The 22,736-nt window shown below is 44.8% G+C and overlaps 1 protein-coding gene across 2 annotated transcripts in view; it reads right to left on the bottom strand.

The window, feature by feature from the left end:
• The window catches only part of SRCIN1 (SRC kinase signaling inhibitor 1), a 390,348-nt gene that overhangs the window by 229,002 nt on the left and 138,610 nt on the right, over window positions 1–22,736 (bottom strand). The window contains exon 3 of one of the 2 annotated variants that reach the window (XM_029572790.1): window positions 19,938–19,961. The exons of the other annotated variant lie outside the window; for it this stretch is intronic. Within the exon in view, the coding sequence (XP_029428650.1) occupies window positions 19,938–19,961 (24 nt within the window). The remainder of the gene's footprint in view (window positions 1–19,937; window positions 19,962–22,736) is intronic. 2 annotated transcript variants of the gene reach the window in all.

The following is a 22,736-nucleotide window of genomic DNA, read 5'->3' as shown; positions in this document are numbered from 1 at the left end:
ACCCTCCTTCTCAGCGTGGTCCGTGACCAGCCTTCCTGGGCTGTGTAGGGCGTGTCTGGGACAGGGTGGTCCGCGACTCAGTCCCACGGGTGGGCTGAGTAGGGCGCCCTGATGGACAGTGCAATGTTTCCGTCCAGCCTTGTCTACAGTGTCTTGCTTCAGCCCTTGCCCGGATGTCTTCGTGTCTCTGCCTTGACCTACGTCCTCGTCTGGTTCCTGAGCCTTCTGTCCTGTTGGGCCCTGGAGTGGCCAACAGGAGGGATTCGTCCCACGGGCTCTTGAGCTTCTGCCAGCCGAGGGGGCTTCGGATGTGAGTATCCCAGCATCGGAGTTCCTGCTCGCCTGGATCTTTCCTGTGTCTCGCTTCAGCCCTTGTCCTGATGTCTCCGTCTTGCTTCAGCCTGCTTCTGCCCCGTCTGATGTCTTCTGTTTAAGGACTCTGTCTGCCCTCACCTCTGTCCGGCCTGCTGCCCATTGCCGTTCCCTGCGGCAGGTCCGAAAGGGCCGGGAACAGTCGGAGGACCGTTCATTAGTCAACTTCCCCGTGTTGGCTACCATGGGCATGCAGGTCCGGCTGAGGGTCGGACTCCCTGCTTCTGTTCCTGCCTGCCTGGCTCACCATGCCTGCTCAGCTCACCTCCCACGGTGTGGCTTGGGGCTCCTCCTTGAGTCCTGCCGTGGCCCAAGGGCTCACCACCACCCGCTTACGACGACCGCGCCCGCGCGCGCTCGTAACAAGTCCTGGGGCTTGCAAAAATGGGTGGCCAGGGGCGTGGCTAGGGGGCGCGGTTTAGGATCAGGGCTCGGCGTGCGCAAGTTGCACAAATGTGCACCCCCTTGCGTGTGCCGACCCCAGATTTTATAAGATACGCGCAGCTACGCGCATCTTGTAAAATCCAGCATACTTTTGTTCACGCCTGGTGCGCGAACAAAACTACGCGCGCGCGCTGTTTCTTAAAATGTACCCCTAAGTGAACTTAATAGCAGGTAATGGACTTCTCCTCCAAGAACTTATCCAATCCTTTTTTAAACACCGCTATACTAACTGCACTAAACACATCCTCTGGCAACAAATTCCAGAATTTAATTGTGCATTGAGTGAAAAAGAACTTTCTCCGATTAGCATGGGGCACATTTAAAACTAACTTCATGGAGTGCCCCCTAGTCTTTCTACTATCCAAAAGAGTAAATAACCGATTCACATCTACATGTTCTAGACCTCTCATGATTTTAAACATCTCTATCATATCCCCCCTCAGCCTTCTCTTCTCCAAGCTGAAAAGTCCTAACCTCTTTAGTCTTTTCTCATAGGGGATCTGTTTCATACCCCTTATCATTTTGGTAGCCCTTCTCTGTACCTTCTCCATCGCAATTATATCTTTCTTGAGATGCGGCGACCAGAATTGTACACAGTATTCAAGGTGCGGTCTCACCAATGAGCGATACAGAGGCATTATGACATTTTCCTTTTTATTCACCATTCCCTTTCTAATAATTCCCAACATTCTGTTTGCTTTTTTGACTGCCGCAGCACACTGAGCAGATTATTTCAATGTGTTATCCACTATGACACCTAGATCTCTTTCTTGGATTGTAGCACCTAATATGGAACCTAACATTGTGTAATTATAGCATGGGTTATTTTTCCCTATATGCATCACCTTGCACTTATCTACATTAAATTTCATCTGCCATTTGGATGCCCAATTTTCCAGTCTCACAAGGTCTCAATGAAATGAAATAACAGGAACAATTCTTGGAACAATATACAATGGTGGTCTGACATGGTATGTCCTAACTCTTCATGAGCAAGTATGAACATATATGAGCACAACGGAACTTATATGAACGCATATGAACATGCCCTTTTTTTTTTGACTGCAAGTCTGAAAGAGCTGGGTACAGGATAATGTCAAATCTTAATGCACAGAAATAACAGAACTTTATGGGACTTATTCCCCCGCAACCCCCCTTCTATTCCCTTCCCACCCCCCTCCCTCCTCACTGACTTTAACCTCCTAGAAAGTGCGCTAATTTAATCTCACGAATAGTTCTAGTGTCACTGGTAATTCTAGTGTCCCGAGAACAATGTGCTTCCATTGCATCAATGCCTATGTCCTTGAGGCAAATGTCATGGAAATTCTGGGTGTTTGTATGCTATTATATATATGTGATAGTAAATATATAGGTTTATAAACTGCTATATATGGTACTGGAGTATTGTATAATGTATGTTCTGTTAGTTTAACTTATTGGCTATATGGACTAGGTAAGTGGAAAGACGTCATTTAGTTACTCATAAAGCTAAAATGGGAGTGATCTATCAGATCCCATACTAACGTTTTGGGAGAGACTTTAGAGAAGCAGAGGGTAAGGAACCAGTAAAAGGCTTCCAGATTTGTCGTACTTCATCTCTATGTTTGGCAGAACTCCGCACAGCTGATATGAATTCCATACTAAGAAGTTTAATCAGGTTACTTTCCCATGGGCCGATTCAGTAAAGTCCGCGGGAGAGCGGACGAACGCCCGCTCTCCTGGTGCGCGCACAGGTCACTCGCCTGTGCGCGTGATTCTGTATTTAAATTAGGTGGTGCGGTAGAAACGGGCAAAAGGAGCGGCGGCTGTCAGCGGGTTTGACAGCCGACGCTCAATTTTGCCGGCGTCGGTTCTCGAGCCTTGTTGACAGCCCATGGGCTCGGAAACCGACACCGGCAAAATTGAGCATCCGGTTTTTGGCCCCCACAGCCACTGGCCCATTTAAAATTTTTTTTTTCTTTTTTTTTTTTTACTTTTACTCTTTGGGACCTCCGCCTTAATATCGCCATGATATTAAGTCGGAGGGTGCACAGAAAAGCAGTTTTTACTGCTTTTCTGTGCACTTTCCCAGTGCCAGCAGAAACTAGTGCCTACCTTTGGGTAGGCGCTAATTTCTTAAAGTAAAATATGCGGCTTGGCTGCACATTTTACTTTCTGTATTGCACGGGCATACCTAATAGGGCCATCAACATGCATTTGCATGTTGAGGGTGCTATTAGGTGCCGCGGGTTGGACGCACGTTTTCCGCCCCTTACTGAATAAGGGGTAAGGGAAAACATGCGTCCAAGGGCAGGTTAACAGTGCGCTCCGTCAGAGCGCACTGTACTGTATCGGCCTGCCAGAAAATACGAGAGGGTGGTTCAGGTCCTATCCAGCAGGCAAGAATGGATTGCTTAGCTGTCAGTCGCACTTTATCCAAAAGCAGATCTAAGTTTTTACACCAGTGAGCAATAGAACTTGGCGTAGTCCCAAATAGCCACAATTTCGGCTCTAAAGGGAGAGTCGTTTGGGTTAACCGAGATACTTTCTGACAAATAGAGTCCCAAAAAGCTTGATTATGAGGGCAGTTCCAAAAGCTGTGATAAAAGTCATTGATGGCTGACTGGCATTTGTCACAGATCGGGGAGGGGCATAGCTTACATTTATTTGCTATAGCTTGTGGGGTATAAAGCTGCCATATAAACTTATATTGTAATTCCCTTAGTAACATTCTCTGAGATTATCTGTGTTTGTGCAATATACTGTTGGATATCTGGCAGAGATAGGCAGTGGAGTGCCTCAGGGATCTGTACTTGGACAGGTCCTTTTCAATATATTTATAACTGATCTGGAAAGGAATACGACGAGTGAGGTTATCAAATTTGCAGGTGACACAAAATTATTCAGAGTAGTTAAATCACAAGCAGATTGTGATACATTACAGGAGGACCTTGCGAGACTGGAAGATTGGGCATCCAAATGGCAGATGAAATTTAATGTGGATAAGTGCAAGGTGATGCATATAGGGAAAAATAACCCATGCTATAATTACACAATGTTGGGTTCCATATTAGGTGCTACAACCCAAGAAAGAGATCTAGGCGTCATAGTGGATAACACATTGAAATCGTCAGTACAGTGTGCTGCGGCAGTCAAAAAAGCAAACAGAATGTTGGGAATTATTAGAAAGGGAATGGTGAATAAAATGGAAAAATAAACTAAACGAAGATCGGTGTGTATACAAAAGCCCTTTATTGGAATTTGCCTGACTCTGGCCGAGTTTCGCTCTTTAGTCGAGAGCTGCCTCAGGGGCAACTAAAAACAAACATTTAAAATGTTAGATGAACACACATAGACAAATAATAAAATTAAAAAACTTAAAAAACAACATCCATAAGTGTTCAAACTTACAAGTAATGCAAATCATAACATATATGTGTGTTGACAACATAATGGAATACAGAAACTACATTAAAAATGACACAGGACACAATCTGTGTGTAAGTAACACAAAGAACAGACAATAGTTGTAAGAACAAGCTGGAGAGGATTGACTTGGTGTTAGTATAGTCCGTGATACAATTCTAGTAGTTAAAATATATTTAAAAATAGTTAAAAGGACTAAAATTAAGAATGCTTACTAAATTGTAGCAGGACTGATCACATGCCTGCAGGGCTGAAACCACAATGTTTGTGTATCCACTATTATATGTAATCTTTATACCTAATGATGAAAATACAAAAATTTAAAAAAATAAGAAAATATATATATAAAAAGTAAATAAACAGAAAAAAAGAAAAAAATAATAAATAATAAATAATTAGCTGAATGCCCAATGCATCTAAAACGAGTGATTAAAAATGAACTGTACAGTGGATTGTCATTAAAATAAGGACCATGTGCAAATGTGCCTATTTACCTGTTCTTTAAAGCATCTAGTGATGACTTGTATCACCACTTGTAAGGAACACTTCATTAAAATTGCATCTTCAAAGCACTGAAGAAATATATTTGAGACTACAAACGAAAAAAGGTAAATATTTTTTAAATTTTTTTTTTTTTTAAATTCAATTGCACATCCACAGACTGAGAATTAGAAACTGGTGAGACGGTCCATTTTCATTGAAAAACTCAAAAACCGTGTTCAGACAAAAATGATGTCATCACACATATGTTATGATTTGCATTACTTGTAAGTTTGAACACTTATGGATGTTGTTTTTTAAGTTTTTAATTTTATTATTTGTCTATGTGTGTTCATCTAACATTTTAAATGTTTGTTTTTAGTTGCCCCTGAGGCAGCTCTCTACTAAAGAGTGAAACTCAGCCAGAGTCTTATTTATTTTATTTATTTAACATTTTTTTATACCGGCATTTGTAGGACACATCATGTCGGTTCACAAGTAACTGAGAGAGGAAATTACAATGAACGGGGAGGGGGGGCTAACTGGGACATAGTTGGATAATATATTAGGCAGGATAAAATATGAAAGTACAAGGAAAGAGTTAACGAACAAGGATACAACTTTGTTGAACGACATGGAACACTGGATATCCATGTAAGATTAAGTATGCATAAACAATGTTCAGGAGGTGTGTGTGTGCACTTGTAAACTTAGCATATAAACTTATTTACAGTGTAAAGGAGGCAAGTGCACTTTTGTACAATTAAATGCAAGGGGTGGGGGGGGGGAGGGAGGGGGGTGGCGGGAACAAGGATACCTTAAGGCAGGTATTATGAAAGGGGGTTGAAGGGGGGTGAAAGGGCGCGGTGGAGAGGAGGTTGCCGGGCCCAGGAGAAAGGAGTAGGAGGGAGCAGGGGGGGTGCTGGGATGGTGGGGGGGTCAAAGGGGGGAAAAGAGTCGGGGCAAATTTCAATAAAGGGCTTTTGTATACACACCGATCTTTGTTTTGTTTACTGCTATACAGCCAACTGGATCGGCTTCCGATTTGTTTTCTGGGTCTAAAACGGAAAAATGTCATAATGCCTCTGTATCACTCCATGGTGAGACCGCACCTTGAATACTGTGTACAATTCTGGTCGCCGCATCTCAAGAAAGATATAATTGCGATTGAGAAGGTACAGAGAAGGGCTACCAAAATGATAAAGGGGAATGGAACAGCTCCCCTATGAGGAAAGACTGAAGAGGTTAGGGCTGTTCGGCTTGGAGAAGAGATGGCTGAGGGAGGATATGATAGAGGTCTTTAAAAGCATGAGAGGTCTTGAACGAGTAGATGTGAATCGGTTATTTACACTTTCGGATAATAGAAGGAATACGGGGCACTCCATGAAATTAGCAAATAGCACATTTAAGACTAATCGGAGAAAATTCTTTTTCACTCAATGCACAATTAAGCTCTGGAATTTGTTGCCAGAGGATGTGGTTAGTGCAGTTAGTGTAGCTGGGTTCAAAAAAGGTTTGGATAGGTTCTTGGAGGAGAAGTCGATTAACTGCTATTAATTAAGTTGTGTTAGGGAATAGCAACTGCTATTAATTGCATCAGTAGCATGGGATCTTCTTGATGTTTGGGACTTGCCAGGTTCTTGTGGCTTGGTTTGGCCTCTGTTGGCAACAGGATGCTGGGCTTGATGGACCCTTGGTCTGACCCAGCATGGCAATTTCTTATGTTCTTATGATCAGCCCTTAACTGAAGCAACTTCTTAGAAAGTTCAAGCATTCTTGCTGAATCAGCGCATTTCTTCCTAGCCTGGTACACTATAATGTGCCCATGAAGCACAGCCTTTGCTGCATTCCAGAAAATAAGAGGATCAGTTCCTGCCAAATTATTACATTCTCTATGTTCCTTCCATTTTTCCCCTCAAGAAAGGTGCAAACTCAATATAGTAAAGCAGACATTTTCCAAGAAGAAGGGAAAGAGCCCTGATCTGAAAAGATAAGGTGTAGATTTTCAAAGGGTTACGCGCGTAACCCCTGAAAAGCTGCCCCTGTGCGCACGCAAGCTCCGGGATGCACGTATGTCCTGGGGCTTCGAAAAAGAGGCGGGAAGGAGGTAGGTCCGGGGGTGTGCCGGCGGTCCAGGGGTGGTCCCGAGTCCTCCAGCACAGCGGCCTGTGTGGGCAGGCGTAACTTTGGAAACAAAAGGTAAGGGGGGATTTAGTTAGGGCTGGGGGGTGGGTTAGATAGGGGAAGGGAGGGGAAGGTGGGGGGGATTGCAAAAAATGTTTCCTCCAAGGCTGCTCCGATTTCAGAGCGGCCTTGGAGAGAACGGGGAAAGCCATCGGGGCTCCCATTGGGCTCGGCGCGCACAAGGTGCACATGTGAGCACCCCCTTGCGCGCGCTGACCCTAGATTTTATAACATGCGTGCAACCCAGTGCAAACAAATCTATGCCCGCGCATAAGTTTAAAAATCTGGCCCTAAGTGTAGCAAGGACCATAGAGTGATCCGAAAAAGGTACCTCAATCATGTCACATGTTCGGAGTTTATCATAAAATTCTTCAGCATATAATACTTATATCTTCCCCTTATCGTGCTTTCTCGTCTCTTCTTTCCCTTTTCCCTCCCTCTGTTCTTAATGTAATATCCACCCATTGTTTGTCAAACAGTATTATATAATGCCGTTCTGCTTTTCCAAGTAATCAATTTTTGTCAAATTTCATGTAAATATCCTTTTGCCTCCCAGTCCCCCAAGCAGTATCTCGACCAGATGTTTCTGCCCATTGTAAATTATAGCCATGTTTATTTAGTTGTTTTATAGTTCCTTAATCTCACAGTTACCGTTCAATTTAAAGGCTTTGCCTAAAAGTTATTAAGTTACTTGTAAACCGATGCGATGTGCAAACGGATGTTGGTATATAAAAGATTTTAAATAAATAAATAAATAAATAAATACATGATCAAGGCAGGAATAAAAATTATGCGAATTAGAGTAGAATGAAATGCAACGTTCACCATGTGTCAAAGAGGTGCAATTCCTGACATATAAAGCCAATTGCAAAAGCAGCTTGATTTTTCTTTGGGGTTTTCCTAGGCTGACAATCTATTTCTGGATTGCTAACCATATTGAAATCCCCTCCCATAAGAATTACATAATTTGGGAAAGACAAAATCACAGTCACCAAAGCAGCAAAGAACTTATGACTATATACAATTGGAGCACATATATTTATAACAAGCACATTCCTCCTGGCTAGAGACCCAGCAATAATGATATAGCGACTCTCCGGGTCCTTGATCTGTTTATGAATAAGAATGGCTACTGCCCACTGCCTATTAGAAAAGAAAGAAAAGTAGCACCTCCCCACCCATTCCCTCTTAAGCTTAAGATGCTCAGGATCCGTCATATGAGTTTCTTGTAATAATGCTATAGTGGATTTACGTCTCTTAAGTTCCATAAGCAATTTCTTCCTTTTGATGGGAGAATGTAACCCATCTACATTTAAAGAGCTGAGAACAATATCACCCATAGTGCCATTTAAGAATGGTCAGGAACCTGTAAAAAGAAAAGAACATCCAATAAGGAGAAGCTCCACAACTCAAGCCCCACTTGCTTACCACGACAAGAACAATAAAACCTAAAATCAAAAATGTCATCAGAATTAACACTAGCCACCCACCAAAAGAATCTAAGAAAAGACGCACACAAATATTCCATATGAAACCAATCTGAAATGCCAGCCACAACCATCTCTGTGCACATATATTCACACCACTCACATCCCCACAACCGCCCCCCACCCCCCAAAAATTATACCTAACAACCAAAAGCAGTCCCACATTCCAAAGAAAGTCAGCGTCGAGGTAGATTCTGCTCTCGACAGCTAGCCCAGGATCCGTTCATCTCGTGAAGACTCCCAGGATCAATGGCAGCAGTTAGATTTAATGGGGAATAGAGATCCAAAATAAGCTCTCAGGAAACCTGGCCACAAATATAGCAACCAGTGCACATTATGAAATCAGCACTCTCCCATCTGATGCTGGACCCTGTCCACAAATATATGCTTCATAGTAAACAAAAACACTAAAGTGGCTTATTCCTTAGTAAAAAATACTGGCACAGGGTCTGCAAAATATAGGTCCCTAAATAGCAGAACAGAGTAAAGTTTGAAAAAAAGAAACTGGAGCAATAGAAAGAGTTAACAACTCTCAGCCCAACTGTTCCATAAAAGCTTTAGCTTCAGCTCTGGTAGCTAACACACGAGCCTCTCCATTTTGAAAAACTTTGAGATGAGATGAGCTGGAAATTGCAGAGAAAACTTTATTCCTTTTAATGAACTCTCTCCTGGCTGCAAGGACCTTCGCAGATAAGTCAGGGAAGATCAATATTTTATTGCCCTCATACCGAAGCTCCTTCATTTTACAATAAGCGGTGAGAATTCTTGCCCGATCGGTATAATTTAATTACTTAACAATGACTTGCCGCGGCCAATTCTGATTAAGGCTTCCCGCACCTATTCTGTGAGCATGCTCGACCAGTATCGCCTTTTCCTTTGTATCCAAAGCAAGAGCGTCAGGCAGCCATTTTTCACAGAAGGAAATCAGCACATCAACACGCACCATTTCAGGTAGACCCACAAGTCGTAAATTATTCCTTCTGCTCCGATTTTCTAAATCATCTACTTTCTCTTCGAAAACGGCACATTTTCCTTTTAAATTGGAGACAGAACTTTCTAGCGATGCCAGATGGTCATCATGCTTGTATACTTTAGTTTGGAGCATAGTAAGAGAACTTCCATAAACATTGATGGTGTCTTTTAATTCATCAATAGAGGACTGAATGTTATGCAGCTGATCAGTTAAAGCCATGGTAACAGCACGTGACAGTTTTCATTGCAGCCTCCGATATGCCATCAATGCTAGGCCCACCATCTGGCGCCATCTTGTCCTCTGGCCCGACCGCTTTATCAATACCCATCTTCCGGGTTCGGCTTGTCATATCCCCCGACGGTATTACTAACCAATTGTCTATGAAAAGCAGGTCTCAAAACGGTCTTTCAATACAAAAGATGAACAAAATAGCTGCAGTAAAAAGATAAGTTTGCCATTGACTGCCGCTCTGCCGAAACCAAAAATACTTTTGATATAATTCCTGGTTGGCGTGATGTTCCTTTAGAAAAATTTCATCCTTATACAAAGGTTCTTGTTGTGCCTGGAGGTGGACCCTTGTTCTGGAGCAGTGTTGGTAGTCTCCCTGGTCGGACCCAGAAAGCACCTGCCACCAGGAGGCGGAGCACAGGAGGAGACAGAGGCTAGCTGGAGCTTCACCACTGGAAGCCCGTGGTCCCCCCGGGTGGAGCCGTTGGGGACCCGGGCCGCTTGGACTTAGGTGGGCCTTGCAGGGTCTCCCAGAAAGGAAGTTCAGTGGTGTGCCCACCAGGATCAAGGGTGCGGGGTCGACGTCAAGGCTGGAGGTCTGGAGGACCAGAGAAGGCCAGAACAGTGTCTGAGATGATAAGGCTAGGAGCAAGACCAAAATCAAGGAGGCACGGTCAGTAGTAGCAGGGGTCAAGTTCCAAAGGTCAGTCCGAGAGTAGTCAGCCAAAGCAGAGGTCAAGTTCCAAAGGTCAGTCCGAGAGTAGTCAGCCAAAGCAGAGGTCAGGTTCCAGAGGTCAGACGTGGTCGAGTAGACAGGCAGAGGTCAGTATCCGAGCAGCAGTCACAAACAGGCAGCGGTCAGTATCCAGGCAGCAATCAGCATAGTCAAGAACAGGCAGAGGTTAGTACCAAAGAGTCAGTCCAAGAGGTACTACCTGGGGGAATGTAGGAACAGACGGACGCTGGAACAGAAGGATGCTGGAACAGGACTGGAACAAGACTGGAATGAGACTGGAACAGGCAATGAGACATGGAGGCAAACTAGTACACATACGGTGTCGACCCAATTGCCAAGGCAAGGAAGTGCAGGCAGACACTTCCTTTTGTACTGCATTCAATCAGGGCGCGCTGTGGAGCTTGGACCCGCCCTTGGCCCTTTAAGGGACCAGGCGGTCCGCGCACGCGCGCCTAGGGGCAGGGCCAATACCACAGAGGACGCCGAGCCCCGCCATGAGGCCTGGTGCGCTGAGGAAGGCCCGGCGACTGCCGCTGTGGGACGCCGAGGCCTGGATGAACTTGCGGCTGCTGTTGGAGAGGCTGACCCGGGACCTGCAGAGGAGTTGGAGAGGTGAGCAGGCCTGTGCGCGGGCCGAGCGCAGATGGGGCGCGCAACAGTTCTTGCACCTGCATATGTTGGCAATCATACATTTACAAAAACCTAGATTTTTTTTGGAAATCTGCAACTGCTGGCAGAGAGGGCTTTAATTTCAACTCATAGAACCTTGATGACTAACACTACTGCTGACAAGTTTCAAACTTGTGCTAATTCAACTTCTTTTGTGTCTACTGCCTTGTGTTCAATATGAGGGCACATATCTGTCCATGTAATTAACAGCACAACAAACTGCTGGTACATAGGTCATTTTTAGCATACAGAGGCTCATATACTTGGAAAGACAAGGACTTGCTTAAGAAAATATAAAAAGGATAGTTGCATTATTTCAATTCAAAACAAAAGTGACATTTCGATGTTAAATGTTTGTAACTTATGTGTTAACTCGATAAATTGTTGATTTTTGTACTTGGTGTATTTTTTATTTGTATACAGTTTAAATATTGTTTGAAAAGCATGTGAATGGTTTTTAATAAAAACAACTCTTGCATAGCCAGAGTTATGAATCTTTTGTGCAAAATTATGCAAATGTGCCACAGAACTTTGAAAAATCTGCCACAATCTTGAAAGAAACCTGCCACAGGAAACTGGTGGCTCTGACTGTGACCACTCTCCTCACCCAGTTATCTACTGTACCCTTGGGTTTCAGCACTTCAAATACACAGATCAACTTTTTTTTGCATTAAATCTTAGTTATGCCCAAGTGCTTCTCAAGCTCTCTTAGATCTTTTCTCATTTTTTCCACTTCATATGCAGGTCTGAAGATCTTCATTCCTGCTCCACACTAGAGCTGCTTCCTTACTATCCTGGGATGTATCCTGTCTGGCTCTACTGCCTTATCCACTTTCTCATTTTGCTAGTTCTGTGCAAACAGACTGCGGTCTGCCTCCTCCATGTGCAGTCCTTCTCCAGCCCCTTTTTCGGGAGTGCTTTACAAACATATTCCATATGTATTTCTGCTTTTGCCCTGTTTCCATGCACATGATTCTGCTGTTTCACCTCAGCCTTAACACACCCATAACCCTACATTTCCTATCTAAACATCAGTGCAGATGGCTGTTAGGATCCTAGTGTAAGAAGAACAAGGAAAGCAAAGGGAAAATTGTAACAGGATGGGGTCTGGAAGCTTTCCTTTATGATGTGACAGGAAACCAGCGTAGATAAATGCATCTACATCCCTTCCCAGCTGCATGTGGACTGAGCTATTTGAGAGTAAGGATTACAGACTGCTAGAGCAGGATTTCCTACCGGCTCTTGATTTTCAGGGCAGATTGATCTAGTCCTGGTTTTACCTCCACTGCATGCAGGGACATGTAGTGGGTAGGGTAACCAGCTGCCCAGTTTTGGACCGGATAGTCCAGTTTTCCAACTTTTTATGCACTGTCAAGTTACAACAGTGACTGGATGTTGTAATATCAGGTCCAGACAGCAGAGAAGGAACTTGAGAGGCGGAGCCTGTACTGTTGCCTCCCACTGGCCATCAGAACTCCCGCACAGATGCAGTAAAAGGACATGGGAAAGCCACATGCAATCTGCCTGCTGCAGCCCACCATTATGTCTATTTGCTGCTACCACTGCCGCCATCCTGGACCCTGCCCCACTGTCTATTTGTTGCTGCTCCTTCTGCTGCCACCACGCCCCTTCCCCATCCTGCTGTCTATTTGCCACTACCATTGTTATCTCTGCATCCACTTGCTAAACTCGGGTAGCTGACAGGCCTGAAAGGAAAGACAACACTCCTGCTGCCAAGCATTAGCCTAGCTGGCCTGTCCCACTGGTGCCGAGAGTGCTTTCTCTTTCTGCTATCCTCCTCTTCTGACCCCCACAGCCATGACTCATCATCTCCGCATCGGTCTGGTGCCCTGGAAGGAGGGAGCTACCTACAATTAGGTAGGAACAGGAAGGGACTGCTGTCTAGGAAGCAGGAGGAAGAAGAAATGGGGATGCTTATGCTTCTGGGCTGCTGGCCAAGGTTACAGGGAATATCAGGCAGAAGATGGGGAAGTGAGAGAGTGGGGATGCTAGAAAGATGGTCAGAGGGAGGGAATCAGGGAAATAGGAAGAGGGAGGGAGCAGAGACTAGGGAGGAAGGTTAAAGGGTTGGAGGGCAGAGAAAGGGGATCAGGGGGATGTGAAGAGAGAGGGTGGGGAGGAGAAAGGGCTCATGAAGATGGTGGGCAGGGGAAATGTGGGCAGCAGAGGAAGGGGGACAGTCAGGGAGGTGCTGGACAGAGGGTGAGGAGGCATCTTCGATCATGGTCCAAGCTTAGATCCACAGCATTTGGAAGGGGCAGGGGGCAGCAGTGTTTCGGTCTATTGATGCTTTCTATTGCCCTCTGTTGCACTTGCACTGCAAAGTCTGGCTTCTTGGGCTTTCCACTGTAGTTTTTGTTTGCATGTTTCTGTTTCTAATGTGTAGTTCCTTATTCTGTATTTGGTGAGGGATTCTGCTGGTATCTAGTTTCTGTGTGGGGTCTGCACCAGGCTGGCTTATTCTCTTTTCAGTAGGAGATCGTCTTCCAAGGCCCAGTGTAATATTTGTGTCGCTGATCCTTCCTGGGCAGGGCTGCTGCTGTTTGAGTCCTAGAAGTCAGTGCTGCTTTAATATAGTGATTTATCTCTTGGTGTAAATTGTATTCTTGGCAGGCTGTGATAGCTTTTATTGGATCTGAGTGAGTATTAGTCACAAACTGTACATGAGCTATTGAGATAATACAAACATAGAAATACAGAAATGATGGCAGAAAAGGACCAAATGAGCCACCCAGTCTGCCAGCAAGCTTATGCCAGTATCTGCCGCACTGTGCAGGTTACCCCCGTGCTTATCAGTTTCACAGACTGTAAATGTCAGGGCCCTCAGATGCTGTTTGAATCCAATTTCCCTTAACTCTTACCGTGGAAGCAGAGAGCAATGTTGGAGCTGCATCAAAAGTGTCAGGCTTAGTGATTAAAGGCAGAAAGTGCCGCATCAGCAAGCTACCCCCATGTTTATTTGTTCCCCAAACCGTAAAAGTCGGGGCCCTCATTGGTTGCTGTCTGAATCCAATTCCCCTTTTCTCATTTTCAGATGTGAACATCTCTGATCTGAAGGAACCTATCTAGTTTTAAAATCTTTTGCACGATGTTTTTAGGTACATGTATTTTTAATTTCACAGGTATTTTAGGCAGTCTGGCTTGTTCTGTTTTCCAAATAGGAAGTGTATTGGTATTTTAGGGCCTGGTGTAATATTTGCAGTGTAGTTTTGGTATGGGAGATGATATTTGTTTATTCACGGCTTTCTAGGGGCCATGCCATACCCAATACATGCTACAATAGGCCTAAGCCATATGGCTTCCATGCATCTTTTTTGTAAGGTTTTCTGGTTGTCACCATTTACAGCAGTGCATGTCAATATAATATACATGTTGTGAATGATGAGGCCAATATTCAGCTAAAGTTTGCCAGATAACTTGTCCTGGATATTCAGTGGGATAAACTTCTCACTGAATATCCCTGATTGAAGTTATCTGGCTAACTTAGCCGGTTATTGCTGAAAATCGACTGAGTTAGCCGGATAACTGTCACACCACAGAACGTCCCTATTTTATCAGGCTAAATTATAACCAGATAATGATTTATAGCCGGATAACGAGCTGAATATCCCAAAACTTGACATATAAACGCTTTACACTTTTAGTTATCCATCTAAATGGCTTTTGAATATTGACCTTGATATTTTTAGCTCAGAAGTGGGGTCCGGTCCTGGTCTGTAGAAAAGTTGGCAACCCTAGTAGTGGGGTAAAACCAGGATTGGAACTGTCTTTCATGAAACTCTGGAGCCAGTTGACAACACTAACGAGGTGAATGTTTTTGTTTCTTTTTTACTCAGACACATTCTTACTGATTTCAGTCTCTCCTGTCTTTGTCCCATTATTCTACACCACGTCATTCACATTTCTGGCTGGTCAGGATGCGCTGTACAGGCTCCAATCCATTCCAACAGTACCAGCTGCCTGGCTGGTCCTGAAGGGGAGATCAATCAGGAGCTCAGTAAAGCTTTTTGCAACATTTGTCAAAACAAGAACATTAGACTCTGAGAAGTGGGCAACTGTTTCCAGTTTCTATTACATTTTCAAAATTGGGTTTCAACAAAGGCACAGCGCACAAATAGTTTCAAGGAAGCACGTTTAGCTACAAGGCCCCAGAAATGGAGTCCAGCCACTCATGGAACTGAATTTCCTTCCACAGTCTCCCAATATCAGAGTCTCAGTAAGGTCATCAGAAATGCTGGTGATCATCATTTGAGGCCCCTCTCTACCACGCAATGAATACATATTCAATCTTTTGTTTTGGGCCTACACAAGGAGCATCCAGATGGGCCTGCATGAAAGAAGCAGTTCCATTGAGTTTAGTACTGAAGTCTCCTATAGGATCTGATTGGCTGATGGTGGATCATACATGTATGTATGTAGGAGGAGGGAGGAGGAAAAGCCTCGTGGTTAGAGCAGTGGGCTATGAACCAGGAGACCAGGGTTCAAGTCCTGCTGTCGCTCCTTGTGACCTTGGGCAAATCACTTTACTCTCCATTGCCTCAGGTACAAAAAAAACGTATCCCCTGTGGGGGTAGGGAAACACCTACAGTACCTGAATGTAAAACCAGTGTGATATCTCAATTGAGATCAAATGTCAGTACATAAAAATAATAAATAAATAAATATGTCAACAGATGCCAATAAAACACAAAAACATGATGGCAGAAAAAGACCGCATGCTCCATCCAGTCTGCTCATCTGTCCAATTAATTTAGCACGATTGGGTTAAAGAAAAAAAAAAAGCTTTCATTTTAGGCATTTCCAAGTAATGTAAGAGCATGGGCTAAGAACTGCGGGGGAAAGGAAGCAGAAAGCCACACAGAGCATGAAATGACCTAATACCCATAAACACACAGCCTCACGAAAACCAAGTCCTTGCACCCAAAAGATCTGCAACACTAAATATCCCGCACTGAAGCGAAAGACAGGCTGTGACCAGGGCTTAAAATCAATACAAAGTTAGAGTTTTACTGGATTAATCTATATTCTATGAAACTTGGTAGGTTCTGGGCCGGGAACTACAATCAGTTTTAATCATATGAAGAAGTCTGGCTCTCCAAGGAACAAGCACAAAACCTGGGCGATTCCTCGCATCTCTGCTGCAGTTGCTAGGGAACTAAAAGGTCTTTGGTTACCCTGCAGATGAAGAACAGGGCCTGAAGAATTCTTGGTGGACAAGCATCCCAGCGACAAGCAGGATTAAAGACCGGATCTTAAGGTTAATCACCAGAAAAGATCAAGATAGTTACTAGAGTGGTGAGTCTGAACTTCCATAGCTTCAGGCAAGTGAAAACCAGAGCATTAATCATGGGCAACGTTTTGTTGCAGTGGAAGGTTTGTGCTATGCAATTCTGGTCATGGAATGAAAGAATGTTTTCAGGTCCTCTGAAATAGAACAACAATCTGTCCTATAACTAATTCTTTTTCCATTAATCCTGAAGCCTTAAGCAACCTCTTGAATTATACCTGTTTAACTCTATCTCTTTTGTGAAGTCATGAAATGCCAGAGACAAGTAAAGATGGGATCCTTCACTTAAACAAATAAGGAAGATGAGACAACCAGCAGTCCAACACCTCAGGTATTAATGCAAAATCAGAGTGCATCCCCATTCTTCATCACTTGAGATTCAAAAGTAATCACCATCCCTGTATACGTAAAGAAATCTAATGAAAAGCTCCAAATTCTTTTGCTGATTTGCAGCTCATATGCACGCACATACATACCCACATAGTGTGAAGTGTTGCATTTGGGTGCTGCAGGCAGGATAGTGGACCCTTGGGCCGGTCTACCCAGGGTGAGCGGGTAGGCCGCGAGGCGGAGCCACAGGCTGGCGGTGTTCACCCGGGAACCAGGAGCCCCCCAGGAGGAGCCCATAGGGTCCTGGAACCTTGGGACTTGGGATATCAGCTCAGAGTCAATTAGCAGATAAAGCCTGGGCAGGGAGTGTGGCTAGAACAGTCCAAAGAGTGAAAGATAGTCTGCAGGCCAGCAGTGCAGGCCGAGGGCCAGCTGATGACAGGACAGCGAGCGGCAGCGATACCTGTAGATAGCCGGAGCGTGAGACCGGGTTTGTAGAATACTGGACCGGGAACAGGCTGAAGGCTGAGGTAGAATCGTTAGCAGACTGTGGAGTGGAACAGGCTGTAGACTGGAAGGGAGTCTGCAGCTGGCTGTGAACTGGAGCAGGCTGTAGACTGGAATGGAGTCTGTAGCTGGCAGTGGAACTGGAGCAGGCTGTAGACTGGAATGGAGTCTGTAGCTGGCAGTGGAACTGGAGCAGGCTGTAGACTGGAATGGAGTCTGTAGCTGGCAGTGGAACTGGAGCAGGCTGTAGCGGAGTCGGGAACGGACCAAGGTCAGAGGCAGGCGGCAGGCTGAAGCGAAGTCAGGAACGGACCAAGGTCGGAGGCAGGCGGCAGGCTGAAGCGAAGTCAAAGGCAATCCAAAGGTCAAGACAGGAACGAGGAACAGACGAAGCGCAACTCAGAACTACTAGGCAGTAGTGAACCTCGTTGCAAGGCAAAGAGAAGGCGTCCGGACGCCGGTTATATCGGGCTTGGGGCGTGGCATCATTAGCACAGGCAGGGCCAGACTTCCGGGAACTGTGCGTTCATAGTGTGCGTCCTCACGTGCGCGCGAGGCAGCGGGGAGACGGGCAGGCAATGGCGGCCGCCACGAGGAACCGGCAGAGCCACAGGCGTTTCCAGCAGCGAAGGTGAGCAGTGTTCAGAGTTAAAGAAGGGGAAGCGGTGGAGACCGCAACATGAAGAGCGCATGCATTTTACAAAAGTGTGAAAACATTTTAGCAGAGCTTGTGAAGTTCTCTTGCCAGGATGGAAACACAAATTGCCTTGGAACAGCAGATCACAACATCACACAAGGAGGAGGTTTAAATACAATACTGCTAATGCCCTAGTTGGGTTAAAATGATAAATTGCACTTAGGTATCCTGCCTCTTCTCCAAAATATGCTTCAAAGAACTTTACAAACAGACTGTACAGCTAACTCTTGAACTTGGTGTGGCTGAGCAGAACAGATAGGCTGCAAGGTCCTTTTCTGCCATTAAATGTTTGTATAAACTGGTTAAGCAGAAATTGTGTAATATAACTGATCCAGCAGTAAGACAGAAGCCACTTGGTTTCATATCTGTCCTCATGTAGAAAACTGCAGAACCTTTAGTATTAGGTAAGAAAGCAAACATTTTTTCATGCTGCCTTCTCTGCCCTCGAGCCTATCTGAACAGGCTTCTTCTATGCTGAATGCACTTCTTCACAATACAACAGAGTGCCAGACAGCAAGTATGAGTGATGGGGTCAATCCTGTGGCTCAGTGGTAATGCTGTGTGCAGACGACTGACAACCTCTGCACCTTGGACTGACTCAGGATGCTGCAGGGAAAGGGAGTCCTGCTGTGCCAGGTGTCAGAGGGAAGCACAGTTTGCACCACAGGACTGTCAGCATGATGGCTGAGCTAGACCAAAGGGAGAGGGAAGAAGGCCAGCTACTTATGAATAAGGCTCATGGCACCAGAGCCATTGCTAGAAGTTGCCAGATCAAATTTTTAAAAAAGTAAAATTCAGTCCCAAAACAGATTTGCAGAGTAAGTATTATCCTCATTTCCATGACATTTGGCAGCTCACACATTGTTCTCTGAGTGGTTATTAGACACTCTTCAGCCTGTTGCAGGTAAAATCACTCCCTCCATCCTACAATCAGGCCAATACAGAACGGTGCACTCTGCCGAGCCGCACCGTTAGCCTCCATTTGGCTGAGCATTTTTGATGCGCTATTATTACCCCTTATACTGTAAGGGGTAATAGCATGTGGAAAACGCACGGCCAACCCCCCCGCCGAAACTAATAGTGTTCATCACATGCAAATGCATGTTGATGAGCCTATTAGGTAGTCACCCGCAATACAGAAAGCAAAATGTGCGGCCAAGCCGGGCAAGTGTACAGAAAAGCAGAAAAAACTGACTTAATATCATAGCGATATTAAGTTGGAGGCCCTCCCCCCCCCCAAAAAAAAACAAACTTCTGCCCGCAGCCCACGGGTTGGAAAACGGACGCTCAATTTTGCCGGCGTCCGTGTTCCGAACCCATGGCTGTCAGCGGGTTCGACAACCGACACCGGTAAAATTAAGCGTCGGCTGTCAAACCCGCTGACAGCCGACGCTTCCGCCAATAAGGAGGTGCTAGGGACGAGCTAGTGTCCCTAGCACCTCCTTATTGGCACGGGCCCTAATTTAAATACTAAATCACGCGCCCAGGAGAGTGGCCTGGGCGCGCGTTGGGAGAGCGGGCGCTCACCTCGAAGCGCCAGCTCTCCCACAGAATTGACTGTATGGGCCTGTGTGTGAGGGCAAGAGGTCTCTGAAAACAGCCACAGCATGTGATTGTATCAGTTCAGAAAGAGGAGGACTGGAGTAGGGAGAGAAGAATGTTTCCATAGCACTTAAGCTCCTACCTCCTAAAATGAAGAATTTGGCTTTAATGACCTGTCTCTCCAATTCCGAGCTGTACCTGCTCTATCACTGATTGCACTAGGAAAGATGATCTCTAGAAACAAGGAAACGTAGAACTGTATTCCTCCCAACACCTGGACGAGAATCCTAGAGTAGCTCTTTAGAGTAAACAAAGCTGTATTCTTCATCTTTCTGAAGCAGATTATTGTGCCAGGAATGGATTCCAGCTCTGTAGCCTTTACTGTTGATTTGTTCAGTCATGTTTATGCCTGCCAGTTCAGCACATGAATAATCTCAATCAATGGTGAAAAACTCCAGAACCGTAGCTCTAACACGCAAACATACACGCACATACCTGCATGACTTGCACGCACCCACCCTCTATGTGAAAAGCGCATGCATTTTACAAAAGCGTGAAATAGCAGAAATACTGACCTTAAAGCTCCAGTAGTTGGGTTGCTAACAAAAATAATAAAAGAAAATACCATTAAGATCATCAAACAGCAGATGAATCCTTCAGTTTCCTGTTTAAAGCTCCCTCCCAAAGATTTGGTGAAGTTGGGCTGCTTTGCCATTTCTTTGAATATTTTAAAGTTAGCCAGCTAGGTGGACGTCGAGGTGATGTGAAAACCAGAGATGGAAAGGAGTGTAATGGTATACGGAGTAGAGAAGAAGGAAGAGGTAAGAGAAATAAAAGAGCACCAGAATGTATTAAAAGTAAATAATGAAGAGAGGTGCTGACCAAGACTGCCAAGTACCAACATCAGAAAAACATAAAACCTATAGCCCTGCTTCCTCAGCTTTCCTAGCAGAACTAATGTTGCATGGAGAGGAGAAATCAGCAAACACTGCTTTGTGTTAAGCTGTTCCTCACCCAAATGGAAATTCTTTACAGTAACCGCTAGACAAATCCGGTCACCATGGGTTTTGCCATAGATCTAGAATGAGAAAAATGTGTTTGCAAATAGTGCCCTATTTCCAGCGCTGGCATGGGTTCTGCCCAGCTGAGGCACGACTGATGTTGGGAAGGGGAGGCAGGGACGTTAGTCTACCTTGGGATCCCAGTCTCCAGTCAAGATTCCTCTCAGCTTTTATGTAAACAGTTAAGGCAAAGTGCGCGCCACTCCACGCAGGTTACCCCATGTTTCGGAGCGGCAGTTACTATCATAAAAAACTTGCTGGGCGGACTGGATGCACCAGTCCTCCTTACTATGTTACTATGTAATCAGCCCAAAGTTTAGCTAGAAAGACTTAACAATATAATTCCCAAAATTCAGCGGCTCTTACATTAATAGTTGACTAGAAATACCAAATACATTAGGATGAGTTTTGGTGTAATTTTGCCTGGTGAGAAAAAGACCTTTCCATCCTGTGAGCCTAGTGCACGGATGGTCAGCTTCAGTCCTCAAGAGCCACAAACAGGTCTGGTTTCCAAAATATCCACAATGAATATGCATGAAATAGATTAGTATGCAGCATCTCCTACATATGCATCATGGATAGCCTGAAGATCGAGGACAGGCCTAACGTAATGAGGAAATAAGTCACAGTACTGTAGTTTCTATTTGCATTTTACTTACATTTACAAACATACAGCGAGCCCACAGAGCACTAACCCTGCCCTCCTGTCCCGGATCCTGAAATGAGAGGCTGGCAGTGGTTACCAGGAACTCAGAAGTAGGCTAGCGAGGGGTGCCTGAGCATCTAATCTAGTTCTTCCCTAAACTGTCCCAGCTATCACCTCTAAAAGAGCAGAAATTAACAAGAAAGCAGCCAGCTTGGCTTTTAACTCCACAAATTCTCTACGAGGTTCCTCCCGTCACCCCACATCTTTCCCACTCCCATCCTCTCTTTCCTTTTCCTTCCCTGCCTTCTTTTCCCATCACACGATGCCTCTGCTATTGTTATCTACACAATTTGGGACAATACAAATAAGTTCAGCCCACTGGGCCATGATGCACACTGGCCCAACAGGAACAGAGACAACAGACTAAATGAGCAACAGAAATGCATCCTTCTCACTATCTCCCCAGTACAGACGGATAGTTCTGCTGGCAGAATCCAGAAGGAGCAGGGATGTCCTCCTAGTTCCTGTTTAAAGTTGGCACACAATACTCTGTTACAGGGTGGATGACACACACCAATACACACTAGTGTGATACAAACAGGTGCAATATGGCTCGGAATAGCATGCAGACAATATAAATGAGAATAGTACAGGCTGAAGCATGATATATACAATGTACTAGCACAACTCAAAATAAACCCTAACCATATAAAACAATGCCTTGCATGCAAATCAACTCATTAGCACTGTGTGGGATTTGCTGGAGGGAGGGATAACACACAGTATTTGAAATATCATGCATTCTCTTAGAAATATCAAGGTGTTTACCACGTGGTAAAGCCCTAATGTAGCTTTGTAAATCAGCCCCACTGATTGCTGTTACAGGTATAAATGGACATCATATTAAAAAATCTTGACATATGAGCCATCATCTTGCCAGATGTGGAAAATAAAGTAGATTGTACTAGGCTAATTCAGTGCTGGTTCCTAATTCCTAAACTAGAATAAAGTCCATTGATATTAGAGCAGGACATTGTCTAAAATGGCAATCATCTTATCTAGCAGACAGCATAGTAGCACTTACTCCATCCCTCCAACCTTTCTTACTGGTTACAGTGGGGACTGCTGGAAAATCAGATTCTAAAAAATGGTATGCACAGGAGAAAATCACGAAGCAACAAGTTACTAAACTAGAGCATCTCTTCTTTAAACAAGTTGAGGACAGCTTTTTAGTGTTAACACTAGCAAAAGAACTCCGTTCAGCCCAGAGGCCTCAAGCTACCTGTACAAGCCTCAGCCTCCCTTCACAGACACATGAAGTACACAAGATGGCAAGAACAGGATACAGCTAGAGCAGTGGAGCTATATCATATGGCTTCCACGAAGAGCAGGTCTGCTAACATGGGACAACACAGGAAACCTCAGGTGTACACAAGTATAACTGGGCAATTTACCAGAAATGAATACAAGAATATGGCTCTGGAATACCCAAGATATGAAACACTAGTTAATGAGACAGGACATCATTTAATTTGGTGAGGAGAAGGTCGTCAATATGGTGCTGTCCTTCATATCCCCTCTCTCCAAGCATAAAAGAGCTCAGATTCTTCAGCTGCAACCCCTCTGTTCTATGAGGACCGAGAGCAGCAGAGGAGGCTGTGAGGGGT

Source organism: Rhinatrema bivittatum, chromosome 12 (genome assembly GCF_901001135.1).
Source record: "Rhinatrema bivittatum chromosome 12, aRhiBiv1.1, whole genome shotgun sequence".
In the NCBI taxonomy this organism is placed as follows: Eukaryota; Metazoa; Chordata; class Amphibia; order Gymnophiona; family Rhinatrematidae; genus Rhinatrema; species Rhinatrema bivittatum.
Note: the sequence above shows the minus strand (reverse complement) of the source record. Positions and strands in the feature narration are given on the sequence as shown.